The sequence below is a fragment of the Phyllopteryx taeniolatus genome, chromosome 4 (assembly GCF_024500385.1).
Source record: "Phyllopteryx taeniolatus isolate TA_2022b chromosome 4, UOR_Ptae_1.2, whole genome shotgun sequence".
Classification (NCBI taxonomy): Eukaryota; Metazoa; Chordata; class Actinopteri; order Syngnathiformes; family Syngnathidae; genus Phyllopteryx; species Phyllopteryx taeniolatus.
This window is the reverse complement of record NC_084505.1, coordinates 22,366,698-22,389,855: the sequence shown is the minus strand read 5'-3', so window position 1 is coordinate 22,389,855 and position 23,158 is coordinate 22,366,698. Positions and strand designations below refer to the sequence as shown.

Sequence of the window (23,158 nt, the reverse complement as noted above, 5' to 3'; positions counted from 1 at the left end):
GTTTTTTCCTAGTTGTGATGCATTCAGGTGTAGTGGTTTCTTCACATTGGTGTTACGTTCAAGTGTTGTTTCTTCACACAAATAATGCATTGGTTAAGTGTTCAAGTGCAGTCGTTTCTCCAAATTGGTGATGCGTTTAAATTATGTTTCTTCATATTGGTAATTCATTTAGATATTGTTGCTGTTTCTTTGTACTGATGACGCCTTCACATGCACTGAAAACTGCTGATGCTTTCAAGTGTTGTTGTTTCCTTGCATTGGCGATGGCGTCATTTCTTCACACTGATGACGCATTCATGTTTTGTAGTTTCTTCACACAGTTTCATATTTTCTTCACGTGGATGATGCGCTCAACTATTTAGCAAATATATTTGTTGTGCCTTCACAATGCAGCCCTATGGAGGGCTCAAGTCTTGGAGGTGCAAAGAGTATCAGATCGAGTGATGAGGCTGAAACTTGAAATTGAGGGTGTTGTGTATAATGTGATTAGCGGCTATGCCCCACAGGTAGGATGTGACCTAGAGGGGAAGGAGAAATTCTGGAAGGAGCTAGACGAAGTAGTTCTGAGCCATCTCAGACAGAGAGACAGAGTCGTGATTGGTGCAGATTGTAATGGACATGTTGGTGAAGGAAATAGGGGTGATGAAGAAGTGATGGGTAAGTACGGCATCCAGGAAAGAAGCTTGGAGGGACAGATGGTGGTAGACTTTGCAAAAGGGATGCAAATGGCTGTAGTGAACACTTTTTTCCAGAAGAGCCAGGAACATAGGGTGACCTACAAGAGCGGAGGTAGAAGCACGCAGGTGGATTACAGCTTCTGCAGATGATGTCATCTGAGGGAGCTTGCCGACTGTAAGGTTGTGGTGGGGGAGAGTGTGGCTGGACAGCATAGGATGGTGGTGTGTAAGATGGCTCTGGTGGTGGGGAGGAAAATTAGGAAGACAAAGGCAGAGCAGAGAACCATGTGGTGGAAGCTGAGAAAGGACGAACGTTGTGCAACCTTTCGGGAGTAAGTGAGACAGGCTCTCGGTGGACAGGAGGAGCTTCCAGAAGACTGGACCACCACAGCCAAGGTGATCAGAGAAACAGCGAGTACTTGGTGTATTTTCTGGCAGGGAAGGAGAGAAGGAGACTTGGTGGTGGAACCTCACAGTACAGGAAATCATACAAGGAAAAGGGTTAGCTAGGAAGAAGTGGGGCACTGAGAGAACCAAAGAGAGAAGAAAGTAATACATTGAGATGCGACGGAGGCAAAAGGTAGAGGTGGCAAAGGCCAAACAAGAGGCATATGATGACATGTATGGCAGGTTGGACACTAAAGAAGGAGAAAAGGATCTATACAGGCTGGCCAGACAGAGGGCTAGATATGTATATAAGTTATTTAAGTGTGTTATTCTTCTCCTCGCATTCCTATTAAATTCCACAAATGTAATTGATCGATTTTCTGGTCTTCTTGTGTTTTCAGTGACCTCAGCGAAAACTCCATCCAGGCCATTCCCAGGAGAGCCTTCAGAGGAGCTGCAGACCTCAAAAATCTGTAAGCCAATTAACTAATAAAACCGACAAAATAAAACAATATCCTGGTTTAATGCAAGGTGCTGCCCCTAGTGGCCTGGAGTGTGACGTGTTCAATTGAAGAGCTTTTGCTGACACATTTTAGAAAACAAATTCATTGTTTCTTGAGTAGTTTAATTGACCTTATGTTGTGTTGATTGACAGCCAGCTGGACAAGAATCACATCAGTTGCATCGAGGAGGGAGCATTCAGAGCACTGCGATCTCTGGAAGTACTGTGAGTAGGTTCCTCTGTGATGCGTTCAAGTGTTATGGTTTCTTCCCACTGGTGATGTGTCCAAGCGTCATTGTCATTTCCTGTCTGTGTGTTCCTCTAGGACACTGAATAACAACAACATCAGCAGCATTCCCGTCTCCAGTTTCAACAACATGCCCAAACTTCGCACTTTGTAAGTCCTTCCACACCAACAATTTATAGAATCATAATTTAGAAATTATGGTTCTATAAATGATTCACATCTGAAGGAAACCCCTTTCAGCTGTTAAGATCTTGATGGATCCATCCATCCATTTTCTTTACCGCTTCTCCTCACTAGGGTCGCGGGCACGCCGGAGCCCATCCCAGCTGTCATCGGGCAGGAGGCGGGGTACACCCTGAACTGGTTGCCAGCCAATCGCAGGGCACATAGAAACAAACAACCATTCGCACTCACAGTCACGCCTACGGGCAATTTAGAGTCTCCAATTAATGCATGTTTTTTGGGATGTGGGAGGAAACCGGAGTGCCCGGAGAAAACCCCACGCAGGCACGGGGAGAACATGCAAACTCCACACAGGCGGGGACAGGGATTGAACCCGGGTCCTCAGAACTGTGAGGCTGACGCTCTAACCAGTCGGCCACCGTGCCGCCTTTTTTGCAATCAATGTAGTTTAATTTAATAAATATCGCAGGACTCTATAATTAACATTTTCGGGGGGCCTGTTTAAAGAACAGAGAGTAGCTCCTGGTTACCAGGCCATTTGATAGTAGTACAATGATTTAAAGCAACCTGAGGTGACGTTTCTTGCTGCGCATACTTGTCTTCCTCCACAGTCGCCTTCACTCCAACTCTCTGCGCTGCGACTGTCACCTGGCCTGGTTATCTCCGTGGCTGCGCCAGCGCCCCGCGTTAGGCCTTTACACCCAGTGCAGCGCCCCGCCCGCCCTCCGGGGCCTCAACCTGGCCGAGCTGCGCAAGAGCGACTTGGCCTGCTCAGGTACTCGAGCGTTTCCTGGACACCACCCCCTTCCGATCATGAACATCAAACACGCACTAAACGATATCGGTCTGATACGATATCAGCAGTAATCATCCATACTTATTTTGCAGTATGGAATGTTAGAAAAGTCTTAATCAAGTGATATTACTCAAACAGAGAACAATAATCAGCAACAGTAGGTATGAGGAAAAATACTTTTAAAGTGCACAATAACAATTCAAGTTCAATTCTGTTTTTTTTTTTTTTTTTTGTGCTGTATTTTTGTAATATATGATGAGAACAGTATTTAGTTTCTCCACATGAGGCAATGCATTGGGTATAGGGTATAGTTTTATCGACAATGTCGTGGTGGATAGGAATAATGCAGTGGGGCTTTAGGTGCTTGTTCTGCCCCTTTTTGTGTCCGCCACACTGCACGTGCACCCGTTTCGTAGCATCATTCCTGCTGTGCACCTCTCAGACGTCTGAGGGGCAGTGTGGCGCACGCAATGAGATGCACACTTTCAGTAACAAAGAAAGTAGAAGAAGTTACGATTGAATATTGTTAATAGAACTTGTTTTTCACAGTTTAAAGAATATATGCCTTACAGTATTGTTATATTGTCCGTTTGTATGTGTTTATACAGCATTTGTGTACCAACAGTCGTTATTTTGAGAGATATAAGTAACGCTAGTTGAATGCTAACCTTTGTTAGCTCATCAATGATGTTTTTCACTCATGGTATGTTAGCTTTGAGCTATCGATTTTTGTGAAGAAAAACAAAGAAAGAAACGAAGTCTGTGATGTAGTTGAACATTCAAAAGGTGTAATTCTTTCCTTATGTGAGTTGAACTTCAACTGGCGTGTCGAGAAACGACTTTGAGCGAGCAACATTCACTCTGACTCCTTGCTGCTATGGTAGTGCCTTAGCAACCTGTTGTCGTGATCGGCATGCTGTCCGGGCGCCGCTGGATAGAAGTGCTGGAGCTGAGCATGAAATGGACTGCTTGTATAAAAGTGCTAAATCAGAGATTCTAGATCCAGTCCTATCCGATACCGTTTTGTTTAGTTTAGTTTTTTTGGGGTGGGGGGTTTCCGATTTCCGATCTCAGAGATCAGGTCAGGACACCCCTAATTAAAACACACTTTTTAAAGTTGCTTAGTGGCTGTTCTCATGCCCTTGTCAAGAAACAAGGGACTATCTTATCACATCACTTTGAAGAAAGTAAAAAAAAAAAAAGAAAACTCACTTGAAGTTTACAGCAAAACTGACACATAAAACAAAACGTACATTTCAACACTGAAATGTTCCACCAAACAATGTCAATTCTATCTAACAAAAGTATGCCATCTTAATTCTAACACACATATAATGTGTAACACCATAGGAAGTTAGCATAGATGTTACCGTAATTATAAACCTTTACACAAGGGTGTAGTTTTTATGGAAACTCCAGGGGTAGCAAAAATAGCCTAAAATAGATGCTTTAAAAAAAAAAAAAGCTATCTTTTTAGGTATGGTTCTTGGAGGGTGTAATCGTGATAAACATGTCCACTAAATTGCATCTTGCGAAATGGAACTGGCTTCAGGGGCTGAATTATTTTTGAAACATCTAAAATAGATGCTTTTAACCAAAATCGAAGACTTGCTGTGTCTTTTCAGGCACGGCTCCTTGAGACTTTTTTTGTGGGTCTATTCATTATAGACATGTCCACCAAATGTCATGTCGCTATGTTAAATTGGCTTTGCGAAAGTCTGCTCGCGCTACGCTAACATATAATGCAAAATACCATAGCTAAAAGCAATTAGCATCGATATTACCATAATTATAACACTTCACACATCTGCTACTTTAACATAAATGGAGCAGCAACACATACAAAAAGAGCATAAAACAATACTCCCAGGCATATACAGTATTCTCTGCTTTATGAGAGCAACAAATATTAAAACAGCAAAACATAGGCGGGATTCCTCTTCTTCTTGCTATTAATTGCACTGCTACCCTTCCAGTAAAGCGAAGTCCTGTGCGGCCCACTGAAGGCGCACAAGTCTAAATTCAGACTTGCCTGTGTACTGTAAAAACCCATAAAACTCCATCCACTATCATCTTCTTCACGGCTTGGTCTGTGTTTCCAGGCCACGGCGGCAGCGCCTTCGTGCAGCCGTGCAGCCTGGCGTCGGGCTCGTGTCCGCCCATGTGCTCGTGCAGCAACAACATCGTGGACTGCCGGGGACGAGGCCTCACCGCTATCCCCGCACACCTCCTCGAGGCCATGACAGAGATGTGAGTAACAAACCTCAGTCCATCAAGTGTCTGTCGAGCACAGGTGCCACCAACCTTTTTGAAACTGAGAGCTACTTTTTGGTCTAGTATCCCGGATGTAGTTCAAATTTGGTAGGAATGGAACAAAATCTCTGACAGTTCGTCTTTAAACGATCCCTGGAACAATGGCCCAAATAAGCCTAAAATAGCCACTTCAAACCGAAATGGAGGTATTTTTATGTCTTTTCGGACATGAGTACTTGAGACTTTTTTGTGCCTGTATTTCTAATAGTTATGGTCACCAAATTTAATTTTGATGAATAAAACTGTGTTTGAGGGCTGAATTTTGAAAAAACAAAAACAAAACAAAAACAGGGGGTCACACAAATTGTCCAGAATCAGTCTAGAACGGCTGATTTAAACCAAATTTTATGGGAGACTGACTCCAGGAGCTGAATTAAAAAACAAAAAACAAAACACGAACAAAAAATGTTCAAATGTGTGTGTGTTTGTGTGTGTGTGTGTGTCTGTGTCTTCCTAACATGGTTTATTGAAACTTTTTTTGTGGGTCTACTCATTATAGACATGAATACCAAATTTAATTTTTCTAAGTGGAACTGGCTTTAGGGGCTGAATAAAAAAAAAAAAAAAAAGATAATAAAGAATTTTTTTTAAATTCAAGGGGGGGGTTCAAAAAATGTCCAAGATGAGCCTAAAAGACTTCCTGTGTCTTTCCAGACATGGCTTCTTGAGACTTTTTTGTGGGTCTATTCATGATATAATCTATCCATTTTGTCCACCAAATTTCATGTTGCTAAGTCGAACTGATTTCAGGGGCTGAGAACATTCTTTTTGTTTTTTTTTTAGTCGTCTGGAGCAGAATGGCATCAAGTCGGTTCCTCCTGGTGCCTTCACCTCCTACAAGAAGCTTCGAAGAATGTGAGTCAATACGCCGACAGGTGGAATGAACTTGTATTAAAAGTAAAAAAATATTAAGAGGAAGTTTTAGAATATTATATATTGTACACAAAGGCACATTTAGTTTTCTTGCAGTCACATTTCTGAATTTTGAACCAAAAAAAAACCTATTTAATTTACATTTTGTAACCCTTTCTGTTCATATGTTTAATGTATTTATTGAATTTAATTTCTGTGTAAATGTTTTGCATTGCAGAGACCTGAGTAACAACCAAATATCAGAGATTGCTCCGGATGCTTTTCACGGCCTCAAAGGCCTCAACTCCTTGTCAGTAATATTCCGTTTGTGGTCATGTGTTTTATTGTGTGGTCATATGTCATAATGTATTTTCATGTCTGGTAATAATGCGCTCATGTGTTTGAGCCCTTTTGTTCAGAGTTTTGTACGGCAACAAGATAACGGAACTTCCCGCCGGCGTGTTTGACGGCCTCGTCTCACTGGAGCTGCTGTAAGTGGACATACGTCCTTCTTCCAACGAGCTCAAATTTCTTTAGATTTTGCTGGCTAAATATGGTGATAATTTTGTATTGTCAGCAGTGGCGGGATGGAACAAAGTACAAATACTATCTAGAGTTGATCAATTTAATCAAAGTGAGTTAGATTGATCAATTTAGCTTGCAAAAGGGTTTTTCGTTAAAAAATTTGCAATTTTGGAACACGTTTTGAGCAAGAAACATGAAGTAGACGCGCATAATTTGCTTTAGTGTGTCACATAAGATGAATCCGACTGAATTCCGCACCCTTGGGGAATTTCATGACATTTGCATCAACCCAGCTAAATGGGTTAAAAGAAAAAGGAAGCCAGGTGGACACAAATGGCCAACATAGAGCCCCAAATTAATTAAGTACAGCGTGTGAGTACTCTTTCCTACCTTAGATTGTAAGTTCCTCTGTGACATATGCCGCCCTACCGCAGGTTGCTGAACGCCAACAAGATCCACTGCGTGCGAGTGTCGGCCTTCAAGGATCTGGAGAACTTGGCGCTGCTGTCGTTGTACGACAACAAGATCCAAAGTTTGGCCAAAGGAACCTTCAGCTCGCTGCACGGCATCCAAACACTGTGAGGCCACGCGTGCATGCCTCATTACTACAGTGTTGACGATTTAGGAGGTTTTCGAGATACTAGCCGTCGCCTGACTGATTATATTGTCCTAAGTTGTGAGAGAACATTTGAGTTAGGAGCACTTGATGGTTGCAGGGAACTTCACAACAAGCAGAAGTTTGACAGATAGTGAAACGTTCTTCAAAAAAAGAGGCTTCAACTTGTTTCTTGCAAACCCCGTTGAAGTTTACTGTCAAACCTAATATAAAACAGAGAATTACACGTCGAGAGAATGACACGTCGTGTATTTAACCAAACTACAGGAGCTTTGTCTTACAAGAGTCCACTTAGCTTAATGCAAACAAACAAGACAAAATGCCATAGATGGGCTAACAGACAGAATCTGTATTACAGTGTTATAACCCTTAAAGCACCCGATAGTTGAACACGCTCAGTGCAGCAACACATGTAGGAAGGCAATATAACAATACTCACAGGCATGTAATTCATCTTCTGTGAAAAATGACTAATATTCCTGCGGCTTACTGAGTTTAGAAGAGATTTCTTCTTCGTGTAAGTGTTAAGCTGCCCGATGTGGCCAATGTGCTCAGACCAGAAGGAGCAGCACCATGTCAATGGCATAATAATAAAGTTATGATGTAAATTTCTTTACATTCTATTTAATAATGTAATTAGCCCAGGCTTTTATAAAGTACAATGTTGTTGAGTGCCTTTTGGTATGTAAAAAAAATCATAATAATCTTGGTGTTGTTTGAGATCAATGGCATTTTTTTTGTGTCAATGGGGAAAGACGATTGGAGATATGAGTGTTTTGCATTACTAGCGTGGTCAGGGAACAAATTCAACTCATAAGTCAAGGCACCACTGCATCATTATTTTGAACATTCACGTCACACGTTCGTGGTTTCCCATCAGCCACCTGGCCCAGAACCCTTTCGTGTGCGACTGCCACGTCAAGTGGCTCGCCGACTTCCTCCGCGCCAATCCCATCGAGACCAGCGGGGCGCGCTGTGCCAGCCCGCGACGACTCGCCAACAAACGCATCGCGCAGATTAAAAGCAGCAAGTTCCGATGCTCCGGTTAGTCTTTGTATGCGTGTGGTTGTTTGTGCGTGTGTGTGTAGCTATTCGACAACATTTACTTCCCAATTAGTGTAATTAGATTATTATTATTTTTTACATTTTTATATATATATATATATATATATATATATATATATATATATATGGAATGTGGGAGGAAACGAGAGTACCCAGAGAAAACCCACGCAGGCATGGGGAGAACATGCAAACTCCACACAGGTGAGGCCAGATTTGAACCCAGGTCCTCAGAACTGTGAGGCAGATGTGCTAACCGGCCGTCCACTGTGCCGCCTTAGAATAATATGTTAGCAGTAATACAAAAAAAAATCTATATTGTGTACTTTATACTGCTCAGAGGCGTTGTGTCACAGTGTAAATGTCACTCAGTTTCCTCATAGCTGCTGGCCCGTCGTGTTGGGAATTCTTTAGTGACCCAACGGCGCCTCTGCTGGTCGGCACTTCAATCGCACACAAAGGATCAACGCTTTCGAATCGATTGCTTGGTTATTACGCCCATGGTGTTTGTTCATTGACTGACTTTTCTTTCTGTTTATCTTTTAGCCAAGGAACAATACCACATCCCAGGTGAGTGACAACGCCCCCAAACCATTTGAGCGCATACAGTATATGCGCTGCAGTGAACCCCCTTTTGCTTACGGGGGATATGTTTCAGACCCACCTAGTTTGGTTAAAAAAAAAATACGATATAGATAGACCATATTAAAAACATGCTTTTATTTGTCACTAACCGTTGACGTTTACTGTACAACTGACACATAAAACAAAAAGCTAATTCAACGTTGTATACACATTTATTTATACACCAAAATGTTCACCCAAACCATCTAATTTAATTTAACCAAAGTCCGTTTGCTTAATGCTAACACATGATGCAAAACGCTATCGACGGGCTAATGGAAATTAGTAGGGGTGTAACGATTCATTTTGGTGGCAATTCGATTCGTATCACAATTCCTGATTGCTGATTCCATTGAAGCACAATATGATTCAGAAATTGAAATTGATTAGCCAAAATTTCAACCAGTGTGACTCTGAAATAAATACCTGGATACTGGACATGGCAGGTGACATGTCCAAAATTCCTTTTATTTCTTGTATGTTCTAATTCTATTTTCACTCGTCGCGATGGCGGTTACGTCGCTCTGAGAAGCTCGTGATGTCCAAGTTACCGTGTGCCATGAGTCAAACACTCGACTGGTTCTCAAAGTGCGGTACAAGTACCAGTAGTGGTACGTGGGCTCACTGGGCTCAAACTGTGCCTCACGTTACGTCACATGTCTTAAACCTTTTAAGAACATTTTTAAAGTACTGTTGTATTTAATTTTAAAGCACAATACACTCGCATCCATTTTTTGTCTGTTTTAAAGACATTTCTCTTGCTATAATTTTCAACCTTTATGTGCAAAGGACAAGCCAAGGACTACTCGATCCATGCTAGAAATTAGCATCGACATGATGTAATTTGAAACCTTTCATCAACTGCGACTTAACACACGGAGCAGCAGCACATACAAACAGAGCACACAACAATACTCACAGGCATTTTATATATGATCAGTGAGAATGACTACTACTGCAGCTTTGTAGGGGACCTTCTCTACCTCTCCTTTATCTTGTTGTTAATTACGCCACATCTCTTCAACTAAACGTCAGTGCTGCCCGGCATGTTGTGGTGCAATGTAGTACTCCAATGAAGGCGACAACTAAATTGGTACTTGCCTGTATACTGTAAAAACCCATAAAAACCATCGCATCAGAATCTGAAATATAGAGAGGACGCGAACGAGGAACCATGACATAGCAGGTAGACACTCTATACGGTATGTACAGTGACGGAAAAAATGATCAGACCACCCAGCCAGTTTTTTTTTTGTGTTAGTTTTATTTCATTTTTAATGCCTGGTACAACTGAAGGTACATTTGTTTTGACAAATATGATGGCAACAAGTTCCTAATAGTTGAATTAATGAGCTGATAGCTAGCCATTTTCTTCTTTTTTTTTTGTTTGGAGGTACAATAAGCATCGGCATGTCAAATTGGACATAAAGTATTATGGAATCAGCTGCATTTTATCATGTTCATTGTATTCTTCAGGTAATCGGAGCTTCCAAATGTTACGGAACGTGCGTATTTTGTTGCGGGAATTACTGAACGCTGATTCGTTACGGCCGTCACACCGATTGTTCCGGATATTGTGGGGGCTACAGCGTCCGACATTATCAGCCAGTACGCCGCTGTGTCTGGCCAGCGTGACGAAAATTTAAAAAATGAATTCGAGGAAATCAAGACTATATTGGTAAAAAAAAAAAAGAGCGAGAGAGAGGGGCAAAAAAAGCTGCTTGGCAGCCCACTATTTTATTACGCCCCCTGTCTGCCAAGTTCTCTTTGTGTCCGGTGTCAACGCATTGTAAGTCACTAATCATTGCCTCCATGGTAGCGAATAAAGTACACTTGTGACCATGCTTCTTGCACGTATCGTTTACGTTATCACAAAGGGATGGTGAGGAGTGGTTAGAAAAAGACAGGAAAGTATGATGCTAATTGCTAAGCTATCGTGTCATGAAGTCGCAAAACACAGAAATAAGTGATTGGGTGATAGAGTACACTTGTCACATAGTTCTGGCTGGAACCGTGTTGTGTTTGTGTGTGTGTGTGTGTGTGTGTTGCCAGGTGCCGAGGACCGCCGCCTGAGCTCCGGGTGCAACAGCAAGCCGGCGTGTCCTAGCAAGTGTCGCTGCGAGGCCAACGTGGTGGACTGCTCGAACCTGAGACTCACCAAATTCCCCCAACACTTGCCGCCCGCCACCGAGGAACTGTACGGCAAACACACGCGCGGCATGTCTAAGAAAGAGGGTCTCGCTTGTGCCTCTGGAGGAAAGAAGCGGTTTTACAAGCTCCGCCCGCACGACGCCCACTCGCTTTACGATCACCTAAAAAGAAAATACTACACTTAAATTCCGTTTAAAAGCACCTTTCATGACATATGTAACATATACATATGTAATGTATACTATCTGAGAGATCTATTAGTAAAGTTGATAAATATGGAATATGTTAACCAAGCGCCATATGAATTCAAATTTGATATTATATGTAAATATTATAAAAACAAGTCATATTTTCACTTTGCATGTGTGAACTATACTATATTTATAATTTATTGGGGATTTTCGTAAAATATTAAAATGTAATTTCATGGATTAACCCACCAACATTAAACTTGAGTAATTCAATGCCAAAAATAAGCATTTAAGCTCAACACCAACACATGGATGGAGTTGCATTTTATACACTATATATACTTAATGTCTGCATTTATATACTGCATATTAATTACGCTACGTATAATTTAACCAAACCACCGTTAAGAGTTAAATGTGTACTGGTTCTATAACAACAATAAGAATTAAATCACTATAGCTACTCTTCGGACACAAGTATACACATTAAGCATTTGCACATCGTCACATGAAATATAATTGAATGACTTACTCATTGAAACAATTTTTCAACTCAACTTACATGCCACTGTACAGAGTAAGTACAGTATGTGCGTATTGTCATGTTAAGGATAATGCACCAACCATTGAAAGTGTTTCGTGGTTCAATAGCAACAATGAGAATTAAACCTCGACACCAAGTATATTTCTCTCCTGCACGTAGTTGCACTTATCATTATTATATTGGTTCTCTTGGTTTTCATTGACTATCGTTGATCGGTCCTTTTTGTTGTTGTTGTTATTTTCATGTTCAAACCAAATATTCAAAGACATTTTTAACATTTTAGAAGTTCTAAATCTGGGTAATCTATTACCATTAGCATATGAAAGATTTGATTCTTCTGATTTCTATGGAGCGAGCATGGGTGGTTTGTACATGAAAGACACGACACACACACACACAAGCGTAACATGTATTCATGTTGACGTGTGTGTCATAGTGCATGAATGCACAGCCGCTGGACGTTCCAACCGCCTCTTCTACTAACCATCTTGTTTTTTGGCTTTTGGGCTCCCCTGGTGATGACCGTGGTGATGATGATGATGGCGATGATGATGATGATGGTGGTGGTGGTGGTCTCCATTGCAGGCGTCTCAACAACAACGACCTCTCCCTGCTGGAGGCCACAGGCGCCTTCAAGGGCCTGTCGCAGCTCAAGAAAATGTAGGTCAAGCCATGGTGACCACACACACACACACACACACACACGGACAAGGACGCACATACGCAGTCAGAACGCTTGAGTGCTCTAAACGCTGAAGGCCAACTGAAACATCAACAACATTGGAAAAAAACCAAAAATAAAACAGATGACAACAAATCTCCTCATGTTTGGGGACACACATTATCATTACGATAATATAATACTAATAATACATAAAACGTGCAAACGTTTCTATTCCTTTTTGGCAGCCTTCTTCATTTGTATTGTCTGAATTAATAAGAAAAATAAGAACTCAACATTTGGAAAAAGTGTACATAATAATGATGATGATAATTGTAATACTACTACTAGTAGTACTATATTAATAATGATCAGCATCATCATCATGCTAAATAAGTAAGAGAACTCAAATTAATAGTCTTGTTAATACAATAAGAAATAGTAGTAATAATAATAGGCATTGTTATATTCTAGTATATGATTTTGTAATCATTATTAATTATTAAAGAATTGTTTTTTTATTGATACTACCGTAATAATAATTACTATTTTTGTTGGAAGTCTTGATATTTTTGGGGGTAATTGGATTGACTCAATAAAATAGATAATAAAATTAATAAGAACATAATACTAGGATGAATGAAGTATACTAATAATTATGGTTCTAAATTAAAGGATGGAATTTTCCCATTGTGGGACTATTAAAGGCTTATATCATTATATTGTGTACCCCGCTTCTCATCAACCTAGTGAGGATAAGTGGATGGATGGATTATACATTATATTATTGGTTTAGTATTTATTATTACATCATTATTATTGGTTTTGTATTTAGTTTGTATTAATTGAACTGACTGAATAAAAAATAACATAAATCATTTTGACTTCATTGAAATTCAATATTTAAAAATAAAATGACCCCTTTTTGTGAATATAAAATGCATATTTGTATTCTTCTATTTTGGCAGCCTGGGTGTCTTTGTATTTGTGGGATTTGCTGAATCAATAATAATAACAAAAAACAAATAAATCAAATGTATAATAAGATTATTATTATAAAAAATGTAATTTCACCGTTGTGGGACTAATAAAGTCTTATTTTGTTCTATTTTTGAAGAGGATTGATATAATTTAAAAAATGTTAACATACTAATACCTGTATTGCATTTCCCCATTTCATTCCATTTTTAGCAATGTTGATATTTTTTTACCTAATTGCATAAAAAAAAATATATATATATTTTTGTATTTTTTATTGACTAATACAACGTAGTCGCAATTCACCGGCACTTATGAGTGAATATGAGTAAAAAAAAGATGATTCTCCTCAATGAATGAATAATAAGTGGTGTTTTTTCCCCCCTCCACCTGGTGAGTAGAAACCTGAGCAACAACAAGATCACCGATATCGAGGACGGCGCGTTCGAGGGCGCCGCTGCGGTGACCGAGCTCCACCTGACCGCCAACCACCTGGAGGCGGTGCGAGGGGGCATGTTCAGAGGGATGGATGCCCTACGCATGCTGTGAGATGTGCACACAAACACACACACACAAACATGCACAACAAAAACGTCACTATTGTCATTATCTATGAGACAATATCAGAATTGAGCCGCTGAGAACTAGACTAGGCCAACTCCTTTTTTGTTGGACTTGCTTTCCTCGGATTTCGACATTTTGCCAAATCCAGTTGTCCCTAGAAATGAGTTAAATTTGTTCCAATAATCATAATAATAATGATATTTTAAATCAATATAAATATAAATAATAGGATGGCTAATGGGAGATATTTCCATTTTTCATTTTTTGCTTTATTCTGACGGGACAGTGCAAATGAATGGACTTGATCGGGAGATACAGATAACTTGATATAGAAAAAAAAAAAACATAAATATGCCGGAGTGAGTTTAATGCTCGTTTTCATCCATAGTCCCCAATAAATAACATTCAGTCGTCACATACAACACAGGTGTCAAAGGCAAGGCCGGGGGCCAGATGTGGCCCGCCACATCATTTTATGTGGCCCGCGAAAGCAACTCATGTGTGTCGCTAAAATGTTCTCCAAAATAGGGTATTGTTTTCACTTTTTATAACATTGAGATTCCAAGCATTCTTGTTACCAAACAACTTTTTAAAATAAATTGAAAAATAGTTGAACAAATTGTTTTCCTAGACTTTGTATTTCAAAACTAGTTATCCCTATTCTTTTGGTATACACTGTAAGTAATAACATGATGAGGCCATTTATACATTTGTGATGAATACAATACAATAAATTAGAAGATAGCTATAAAGCTAGCGTTTATAAGTTTGTTTGCTTTTGAGCCGGGTTTGGAGCTGGCTTTTAAACGTGGCAAACATTGAGCTTTCCCTAATAGTCAATGGCAGTTTGTTCCAGCTGGCACCGATGAATTCCGTGATTCCTATGGAAAATACGGTTAACAAGCCTAAATTGTGTGTGTGCAGGATGTTGAGGAACAACAAGATCAGTTGCCTGCACAACGGCAGCTTCACGGGCCTAAGCAACGTTCGTCTGCTGTCGCTCTACGACAATCAGCTGAGTGCCATCCTGCCCGGAACCTTCGACGCGCTACCCAACCTCTCTACCTTGTTAGTGACGCGCGCACACACACACACACACACACACACACACACACACACACGGGGTGCATCTCATTTCTTTACTTGAAACTTCCTAGATCCTAGCTCCTAGCCCCCCTTTTTACATGCTAGCTCCTCCCACCAGAAATTCCATCGAGGTGCCAGGATATTCACAGAGAATGTTTGGGTGAAATAAGACAATCGTTCTTGGATGACGTCATTTCATGGAGACGTCTACTCAAGATGATGTCGCCTCACTGACGTGTCACAAATCAACCGTCTGCGTGGTTAAATCGTTACTATCACTACAAATGTCCACTTTATGCTTTATATATGAAGTGGGATTACACTAAAGTCAAATATAATCAACACAGTTACTCTTTACAACTTTGCAGCTGTAAAGACGATCGTGATTGGTCAATCCCAAACCCATTTGAAACGTCACCATCGAGGAACTATGGAACTTCCATGGAGGATACATCAGACGTTCCTTGATTCAAGCTAGCCTGTGGAGGCTGCTCGATGCTCGCTCCTCGCTCCTCCGTGCACGCTAAAGGCACTTGGGACGCTCCTTAATATGGGCGCGTGACAACAGCTTCCGGGTCGCGTTCAACGTTTTGAGGAGCTAGGAACATTGCATTTCAGGGGCTTGAGATGCACCCACAGTCTGATCCACTGATGCCAAATTAGCACTTTTGTCGCTAGATTTAGCACCTTCCCAGGCAATGCTAGCAACTGTTTTTTTTTTTTTTCTGAAAAGCACCGAGCAACAAATTTAGCTACTTTTAAAGATTTAGTGGGACATTTTAGCATCTTTTGAAATGTGACTCATATGATAAAAAGCATACATTTACCCGCGAAACAACTTATCCTTGAGCAACATCCCCTGAAACAGTGGTGTGACCAAGCCTGTTCCCCGGTCCAAGGAACCTGCTGGCCAACCCTTTCAACTGCGACTGCCGTCTGGGCTGGTTGGGCTCCTGGCTAAGGAGTAGGCGCATCGTGACGGGAAACCCGCGCTGCCAAGGTCCCGCTTTCCTACGCGAGATCCCGCTGCAGGACGTGGCGGCGCCCGACTTCCGCTGCGAGGACGGTACGCCACAAAAAGTGTAACATTAAATTTCCTAGCAGCCTTGAATCCGGCATCAGTGTTGTGATGGTTTCACTTCCAGTGTCGTGAAATGTTCACTGCCTGACTCTTCCATACAAATGTCCTCTTACAAATAAAATAATGGAAATGTCTTTTAAAATGATCATGTACATAGGTACAGTACAATCCTGACAAACATTATCTTCTTAAATTCAAGAAAGACATTTCTGTTGATTGTTGGTTTTGTGAAATGTCCCCTGAAAAACTGTTACGTCTATTCAGGCAATGTCCCTATACTGTATTAACAAATTCTGGAAAGATGTATCCCGGTTTATTATTGATAATAGTGACTCTGGCTTCACTCCTCAATGGAAAAATTGTTTGCTTGGTTTCTTCAATAATGATAGCAAAAAAAAGTATTTGTTATAAAGTTAAGAATTATTCTTGTGAAGTTTCATATCAACAAATCCAAATAGTCATTCAAATGACAACACATGAGTACCATATTCAACTCTTGAAAAGTGCTTCAAACTGTTGTTTTACGCTCTTCGTGTAATATATTTAAAATCCCACTGGCTTCTCTTTTGTATTAGCTTGTGTAATAATAACTCTATTCTTTGTCTGTTTTGGTTTTTTTTGTAAATATTTTTTTCCCAATGAATCTTGTTTAAAAAAAGAATGTTCACTTCCTGTGAAAAGTAATGTTTACTTCCTGACTTCCTGTGTGTTTTTTCAGGTTCTCTTGCAGACTCCACCAGCTGCTCTTTGGGCCCGCAGTGTCCCAGTGGTTGCACGTGCATGGACACAGTGGTGCGCTGCAGCAACAAGCATTTGCAGGCTCTGCCCAGAGGACTTCCTCCAAACCTCACCGAACTGTGAGCGCCTGACTTGACCTATGCCCCTTCAAAGTAAAGTTCATTGACAATTCATGAGCAACTTTCCCGGGCAGATATCTGGATGGGAACCAGTTCACACGAGTACCCAGCCAGCTCAGCAACCTCAGGAACCTGCAGCTCATGTGAGGGACACGTTTCTACTTCCTGTTTACACCCTCAACTTCCTCTTCTACTCACTATTCACCTCTTCTACTTCCTATTCACACCATTTTACTTCCTTGTTCACCTCTTTCACTTCCTCTTCTACTTCCTCATCTCCACTTCTACTTCCTGTCCACCTCTCCTACTTTCTGTTGACCTCCTTAACTTCCTGTTCACATCCTCTATTCCTCCCTACCTCCGCTTCTTCCTGTTCCCATCTTCTACTATTTCCTCTACATGCTCTTTTCCTTCGCGTCCACCTCCTCTACATGCTTCATGTTCTGGTTCCTGTTCACCTCTTCTACTTCCTGTTCCCTTCCTCTACTTCCTATCCGTCGCTCTTCTTTCTTGTGCACTTCCACTTTTATTTCTTCCACTTCCTAGGCGCGAGAGCAAACTACGGCCCGCCGGCCGCATCCGGCCCGTTGATCATTTCAATGCGGCCCGCCAAAAATTGGTGCAGAATCGCCCAAATCATATCAAAATCATGACTACATTCATTTGACCTTGTCCTGTAATGCCCAGTGGTTCCACCAGGTAGCGCAGTAGGTAGACTTGACTTGAGTTTGGCTGTTCTGTTTTTACTCTGCTACTGCTCTGAACCCTTCTGCAACCATGAGTGGGCCAAAGAAAAGAAAAGTCAACAGTGAGTGGCGAGTGTTTAATATAGAATGGACTACTGAATACTTTATTTACTGAAGTCCGGTCAAAGGCTGTATGTCTAATTTGTTCAGAAACCAGTGCGGTTTTAGAGGAATACAACATCAGCCGTCACTTTTCCAGCAAGCATGCTGATTACGCTAACAATCAATCAACGCAGGAACTGATGGCTACGGCTCAGCGGTTAAAATCAAGCTTGCAGGCTCAGCAAAAGACCTTATCTGACAAACTGTCAGTCACACAAGACCCTGAAACAGCACCACGGGAGCTGCAGATGGAACTGATTGATCTCCAATGTGATACTGTCTTAAAAGAGAAGTTCAACTCTCAATGGATGACTTTTATCCTTCATTAAGCGCAGACAAATTTCCCAAAATCCAGAAGATGGCACAGAGGATGCTGGTGTTGTTTGGCTCTACATCTGCGTGTGAACAGAGTTTTAGTGTGATGAACACCAACAAAACATCCTACCCATCCCAGCTGAGTGATGTGTTCTGAGAATTTCAACAATAAAACAAACACCAGACTTTGATGCACTGGCAAAAAAATCAATAAATTGTTCAACAAAACAAAGATCCAAGTATGAACACTACAATGTCTTTTTTTTTGGGGGGGGGGGGTGTTTTATTTTTGATATGTAAGCATCTGGTCCTGGCTTGGCCCGCCTGTCAAATTGTAAAAGTCAACGTGGCCCCTGAGCCAAAAACTTTGTTCACCCCTGCACTAGAGCCTGCAGAGTAACTGCATTCATTGGAATGTCCAGCAGAGGGAGCAATAGACTAATATATGGCTCTGTGTGCGTGTTAACTGTGCAGAGATTTGAGCAACAACAAAATCAGCTCGCTGTCCGACGACTCCTTCGCCAACATGAGCCAACTCACCACCCTGTGAGTACACACACACACACACACACACACACACACACCTATACAGACACACACAGGCGAATGGAATGAATTATTGAAATAATGTTATACCTATGTATGAATTATTCAAATAAATCATTTGATGTGTTGTTATTATTGTGTGCAGGATCCTGAGTTACAATTCTTTACGTTGTATTCCATCTCTGGCGCTGGGAGGCCTGAGATCACTGAGGCTTCTGTCAGTTCACACACACACACACACACACACAATTGTATACACTATATGCATTCACATGCACATATACTGGTAGTCTATGCATACGGTATACGCACACACATACAGTACAAACATGCAAACGCTCGTGCAACCACACGCACAAACTGTATATCTACACACACGCTGACTGTACATGATATACATACACACGTACACACACGCTGCGGCGTGTACTGTTGTGATTGTTTGTGTTTGTTTCAGATCTCTGCACGGTAACGACATCTCTGAGCTGCAACGTGGAATCTTCAACGACGTCACATCGCTCTCGCACCTGTATGTACCTTACGTGTGTCAGTGCATGTGTATAATCCATACAGACAGGTATACACACACTTGTAGAACTATTTGCACCTTATTTGCTTTCCCTTGATTTGATTTTTCATGTCCCATATGTACCCATATATGCCCAACATACTATGTGTGTACACGTGTATGTACCTTTATGTACGTATGTATGTGTAGGTACCTCCATGCATGTTAAGTGTGTACCTCTATACCCCTTAGCTGTATGTGTGTGTATACCTGTATTTACCATCTGTGTGTGCCTCTCCAGGTATATGCCTTTTCATGTGTGTATGAAACCTGTATGTGTCATGCATACCATATGCGCTTGTGTGTGCACCATACATTTAATGTTTTTAAGTGTACCTCTATGCATTTTACGTGTATGTACCTCTTGTGTACATGTTTGCCCTCTAATGTGTGTGTATATACCATTGTACACGTCACGCGTACACATTACGTATGTACTTTGTGTACGTGTTCATACCTGAATGTACCGATGTGCGTGCATGTGTGTACACTTAATGTGTGTGTGGGTGTGTATGTCATATACTTCACAGGTGTATGTACCTTACAGTATGTGCACCACTGTTTCTACCCGAATGTTCTTTGTGTGTGTATCCCTCTATTTACATAAATGTGTGTACCTGTATGGGCTTTACTTATGCGTATAGGATTGTAGCATCGTGAGGTGTTTTCCCGCCATATGAAATAATCCGCAAAGGCAGAGGAGCTCCATAGTGATGACGATATTGATCATCAGCGTGCACGTGAGTCGAACGTGCACCGTGATGACGATCAATATCAGATTCAACCATGGGAGACCTTGGCGTCACCTCAGAGAGGGCACATGAAGGGAAAGAGAACGGGGAGAGACGGGGGAGGAGGAAATGATGGGAGGAATGGAGGAAGAAAAGAACCAAGGTGGATAGAAAGACGGAAGGGACAGGGAGGGAAGGAACGTGAGACAAAAGGAAAAGACAAAGGAGGAAAGAAGAGAAAGTAGCAAAGAGGGGGAAGTCAGAAGGGTTGAACTAAGAAATGAGGGCAAAAGAAATGTGGAAGGAATGAAGGAAGGTTGAGGAGGTAAAGGAAGTTGGTAGAAAGGATGGCAAAAAAGACAAACGCAGGAAGAAAGACCAGTCAAATGGGAGATTGACAGTCAGAAATAAGGAATAAATGAAACAAAATAGAAGACAAATGAGTGAAGGAAGTAGAGAAGGGAAGGAAAGTGAGGGATGAAAGCAAATTATAAGAATGGAAAGGAGGATGGAAGGAAGGAAAGAAGAGTAATTCAGAAAGGAAAGACAAAGGCAGAAAGGAAAGATGGAAGGAAAGACAGATGGAAGGAAGGAATGCAAGAAGGAAATAAGAAAGGAAGGAAGGACAGAGGAAAGGGAAGAAATACAGGAGGGGAGGAAGTAGGGAAGGAAGAAGAACGAAAGGAAAAGGGGAAAAGAAGATAAAAGGAGAGAAGACATCGAGAAAGGAAGGAAGGAAAGAAGCAAAGCATGCTGGAAGGAAGGCAAGAAAAAAGGCAGTTGATTGTGTGTCTTGTTGTTGTGTCTCCTTTTGATGACATCATCACGCTCAGCGCCATCGGCTCCAACCCGTTGTACTGCGACTGCCGCCTGCTGTGGTTGTCCGAGTGGCTGAAGAGCGGCTACAAGGAGCCGGGCATCGCGCGCTGCGGCGGACCGCCCGCCATGGAGGGCAAACTCCTGCTCACCACGCCCCCCGAACACTTCCTGTGCCAGGGTGAGACGTGGCGCCACCTGCTGCACACGCCATCAGTTACGCATTACAATCTCGCAAGCCCCCCCCCCCCAAAAGTCAATATCTTAATGGTATAGTCTTAGTTTTATGAGGGGAAAAAAATGTCATTTTACAAGTAGATTTTTTTTTATTTCAAGAAAGAAAGAAAAGTCAAAATATTCTGAGAAAAAAAGTTGACATTTTACATTAAACACTTTTCAAAGAACAAAATGCTGTATGAGAGAAATCCTAATATAACAATAATTAAGTTAGAATATTCTGTGTAAAGAGAAATAAATACAACAAAGTATGTAAATATAAATAAAAAGCTGTACTATTATGTGGGGAAAAAGTCATTTTACAAGAGTAAAATTTGTGGTGTTGGAGGCAAGAAGGTGGCGGACCCACGTGCAGGGAAGCAGGGAGTCTCGAGTTACTTGACAGTGAACATATTCTGAGAAAATAAGTCATTTGTAAGTCAAAAGTCATAATATTCCTTGAAAGATTTGTCATTTTGCAAGGGAAAAAAAATCCTAAAAGTACAAAAAATAAGCAGGAATATTATTAATATTCCAAAAATATATATTAGTTTTTTAATTAGTATTATTATAAACTATTAGAATAATACATTTCAATCATTTTGCGTTTCCAAATCCCCCACATTATGACCATGAAGTTGAAATATTAGGTGGGAAAAGTCTGAACTGTACTCTACTAATAGATTTGATCTACTGTATGTGTGTGTGTGTGTGTGTGTGTTCAGGTACGGTTGAGGCCAGCGTGGTGGTCAAGTGCAACCCATGCGCTTCGTCGCCTTGCCACAACCGAGGCCTCTGCCAACACTCGCCCTCGCCCTCGCAGCCGTACACCTGCACCTGCAACCGCGGATTCATGGTATACTGTATAGGCTACACTTTTTGTATGTATGCGTGTTTACGTCTGTGTTTTTCAATTTTGGGCCTGGATCAAAAGGACAGATAGATTCATTCATTGCTTTTTAAAAAAAAAAATGTTGGCTTTTTGAGTCACAATGGACAGCCGCCCTACAGAATCACAAATGGTACCGTCCCATCGTCTTCTTCCCTGAACCAGGAAGTCGCCTGCTAGTTAACAAACGTAAGAGGCATTTTCATATAATTTGATCAATAACGGTAAAGACACTTTGAGTGACAAAGAAGGACCGTTTGTAAAAGAACCAAAAAAAAAAAAAAAAAAAGGAACTGAAGAAACTAAGATGCACTTGTGTTAGTTCTCATGGAAAAGGCATATTAAGAAAGAGGAGAAAATTATTTTTAAGTATATCCAAAAATGTCATTAGCAACTCTGGAAAACATGTTGCAAATCATCAAACTTCATTTCGGACACCTAACTGTCAATATATTTTGCCATTAATAGTTTGAAAATTGTTACTTCAGATTTCTTTTTTTTTTTTTTTCATTTTCTTTTCCCCCCCCAAAACAATTATGACCTTTTGTTGCCTAACAACTGCCAATAATTCAAATACTCATATCAGTCAAATTCATTGATTTTCAAAAGCTAATTAAGTGGAGTATGTCTTCAAAATATATGAAAATCACTCATGAATGTATTCAGCCACGTTTTTTCACTTTTTTTGACCAATATATATATATATATATATATATATATATATATATATATATATTATATTTATATATATATATATATTTTTTAATTATTTTTCTTTTTTACTGTTTACGTCCCAATGAAAATTCCCCCTGGCACCAGAATAAAAAAAAAAATGGTACAGTCCCATCTTCCTCCCTGAACAAGGAAGTAGCCACAAACAAAAGAAGAAGAAGAATCACCTTTATTGTCATGTGTACGCATGCATGCACATGAAATTTGCTCTCTGCATTTTACCCATCACAGTGAACACACACACTTGTTAGTGGAACACACTGGAGCAGGGGGCGAGCAGTTGGGGGTTTCAGTGTCTTGCTCGAGCACACCACAGCCGTGAATCCGTGATGTTGGCGGATGGGCCGGTCGGGGTCTTGAACCTACGACCCCGCTGTGGCCATTGGGTCACATCTGCAAGGAGATTATTGATTTTCACTTTTGTGACCAGAATGACTTTTTATTCTTCTCTGTCTAGGTCACATTGGACCAGCCCCCCCCCCCCCCCCCCCCCCCCCCCCAGAATTTTTAAATTGTACAGTCCTGTCTTTTTCCTGCCTGAACCAGGAAGTAGCCTGCTGGCTAACAAACAACAAATGCATCACTCCACAATTCGTCGTT

General features: G+C 41.0%; 1 protein-coding gene across 1 annotated transcript in view; it reads left to right on the top strand.

Annotated features, from left to right (window-relative positions):
- Positions 1 to 23,158, top strand: part of LOC133476786 (slit homolog 1 protein-like) — a 42,480-nt gene that overhangs the window by 10,650 nt on the left and 8,672 nt on the right. The window contains exons 5-27 of the mRNA XM_061770646.1: positions 1,466 to 1,537; positions 1,720 to 1,791; positions 1,892 to 1,963; positions 2,608 to 2,771; positions 4,895 to 5,042; positions 5,889 to 5,960; positions 6,196 to 6,267; positions 6,377 to 6,448; positions 6,917 to 7,060; positions 7,979 to 8,142; positions 8,707 to 8,730; positions 10,837 to 10,981; positions 12,256 to 12,330; positions 13,711 to 13,854; positions 14,798 to 14,941; positions 15,859 to 16,025; positions 16,759 to 16,897; positions 16,972 to 17,040; positions 18,535 to 18,606; positions 18,752 to 18,823; positions 19,064 to 19,135; positions 20,739 to 20,902; positions 21,663 to 21,793. Of these exons, the coding sequence (XP_061626630.1) occupies positions 1,466 to 1,537; positions 1,720 to 1,791; positions 1,892 to 1,963; positions 2,608 to 2,771; positions 4,895 to 5,042; positions 5,889 to 5,960; positions 6,196 to 6,267; positions 6,377 to 6,448; positions 6,917 to 7,060; positions 7,979 to 8,142; positions 8,707 to 8,730; positions 10,837 to 10,981; positions 12,256 to 12,330; positions 13,711 to 13,854; positions 14,798 to 14,941; positions 15,859 to 16,025; positions 16,759 to 16,897; positions 16,972 to 17,040; positions 18,535 to 18,606; positions 18,752 to 18,823; positions 19,064 to 19,135; positions 20,739 to 20,902; positions 21,663 to 21,793 (2,470 nt within the window). The remainder of the gene's footprint in view (positions 1 to 1,465; positions 1,538 to 1,719; positions 1,792 to 1,891; positions 1,964 to 2,607; positions 2,772 to 4,894; positions 5,043 to 5,888; positions 5,961 to 6,195; positions 6,268 to 6,376; positions 6,449 to 6,916; positions 7,061 to 7,978; positions 8,143 to 8,706; positions 8,731 to 10,836; positions 10,982 to 12,255; positions 12,331 to 13,710; positions 13,855 to 14,797; positions 14,942 to 15,858; positions 16,026 to 16,758; positions 16,898 to 16,971; positions 17,041 to 18,534; positions 18,607 to 18,751; positions 18,824 to 19,063; positions 19,136 to 20,738; positions 20,903 to 21,662; positions 21,794 to 23,158) is intronic.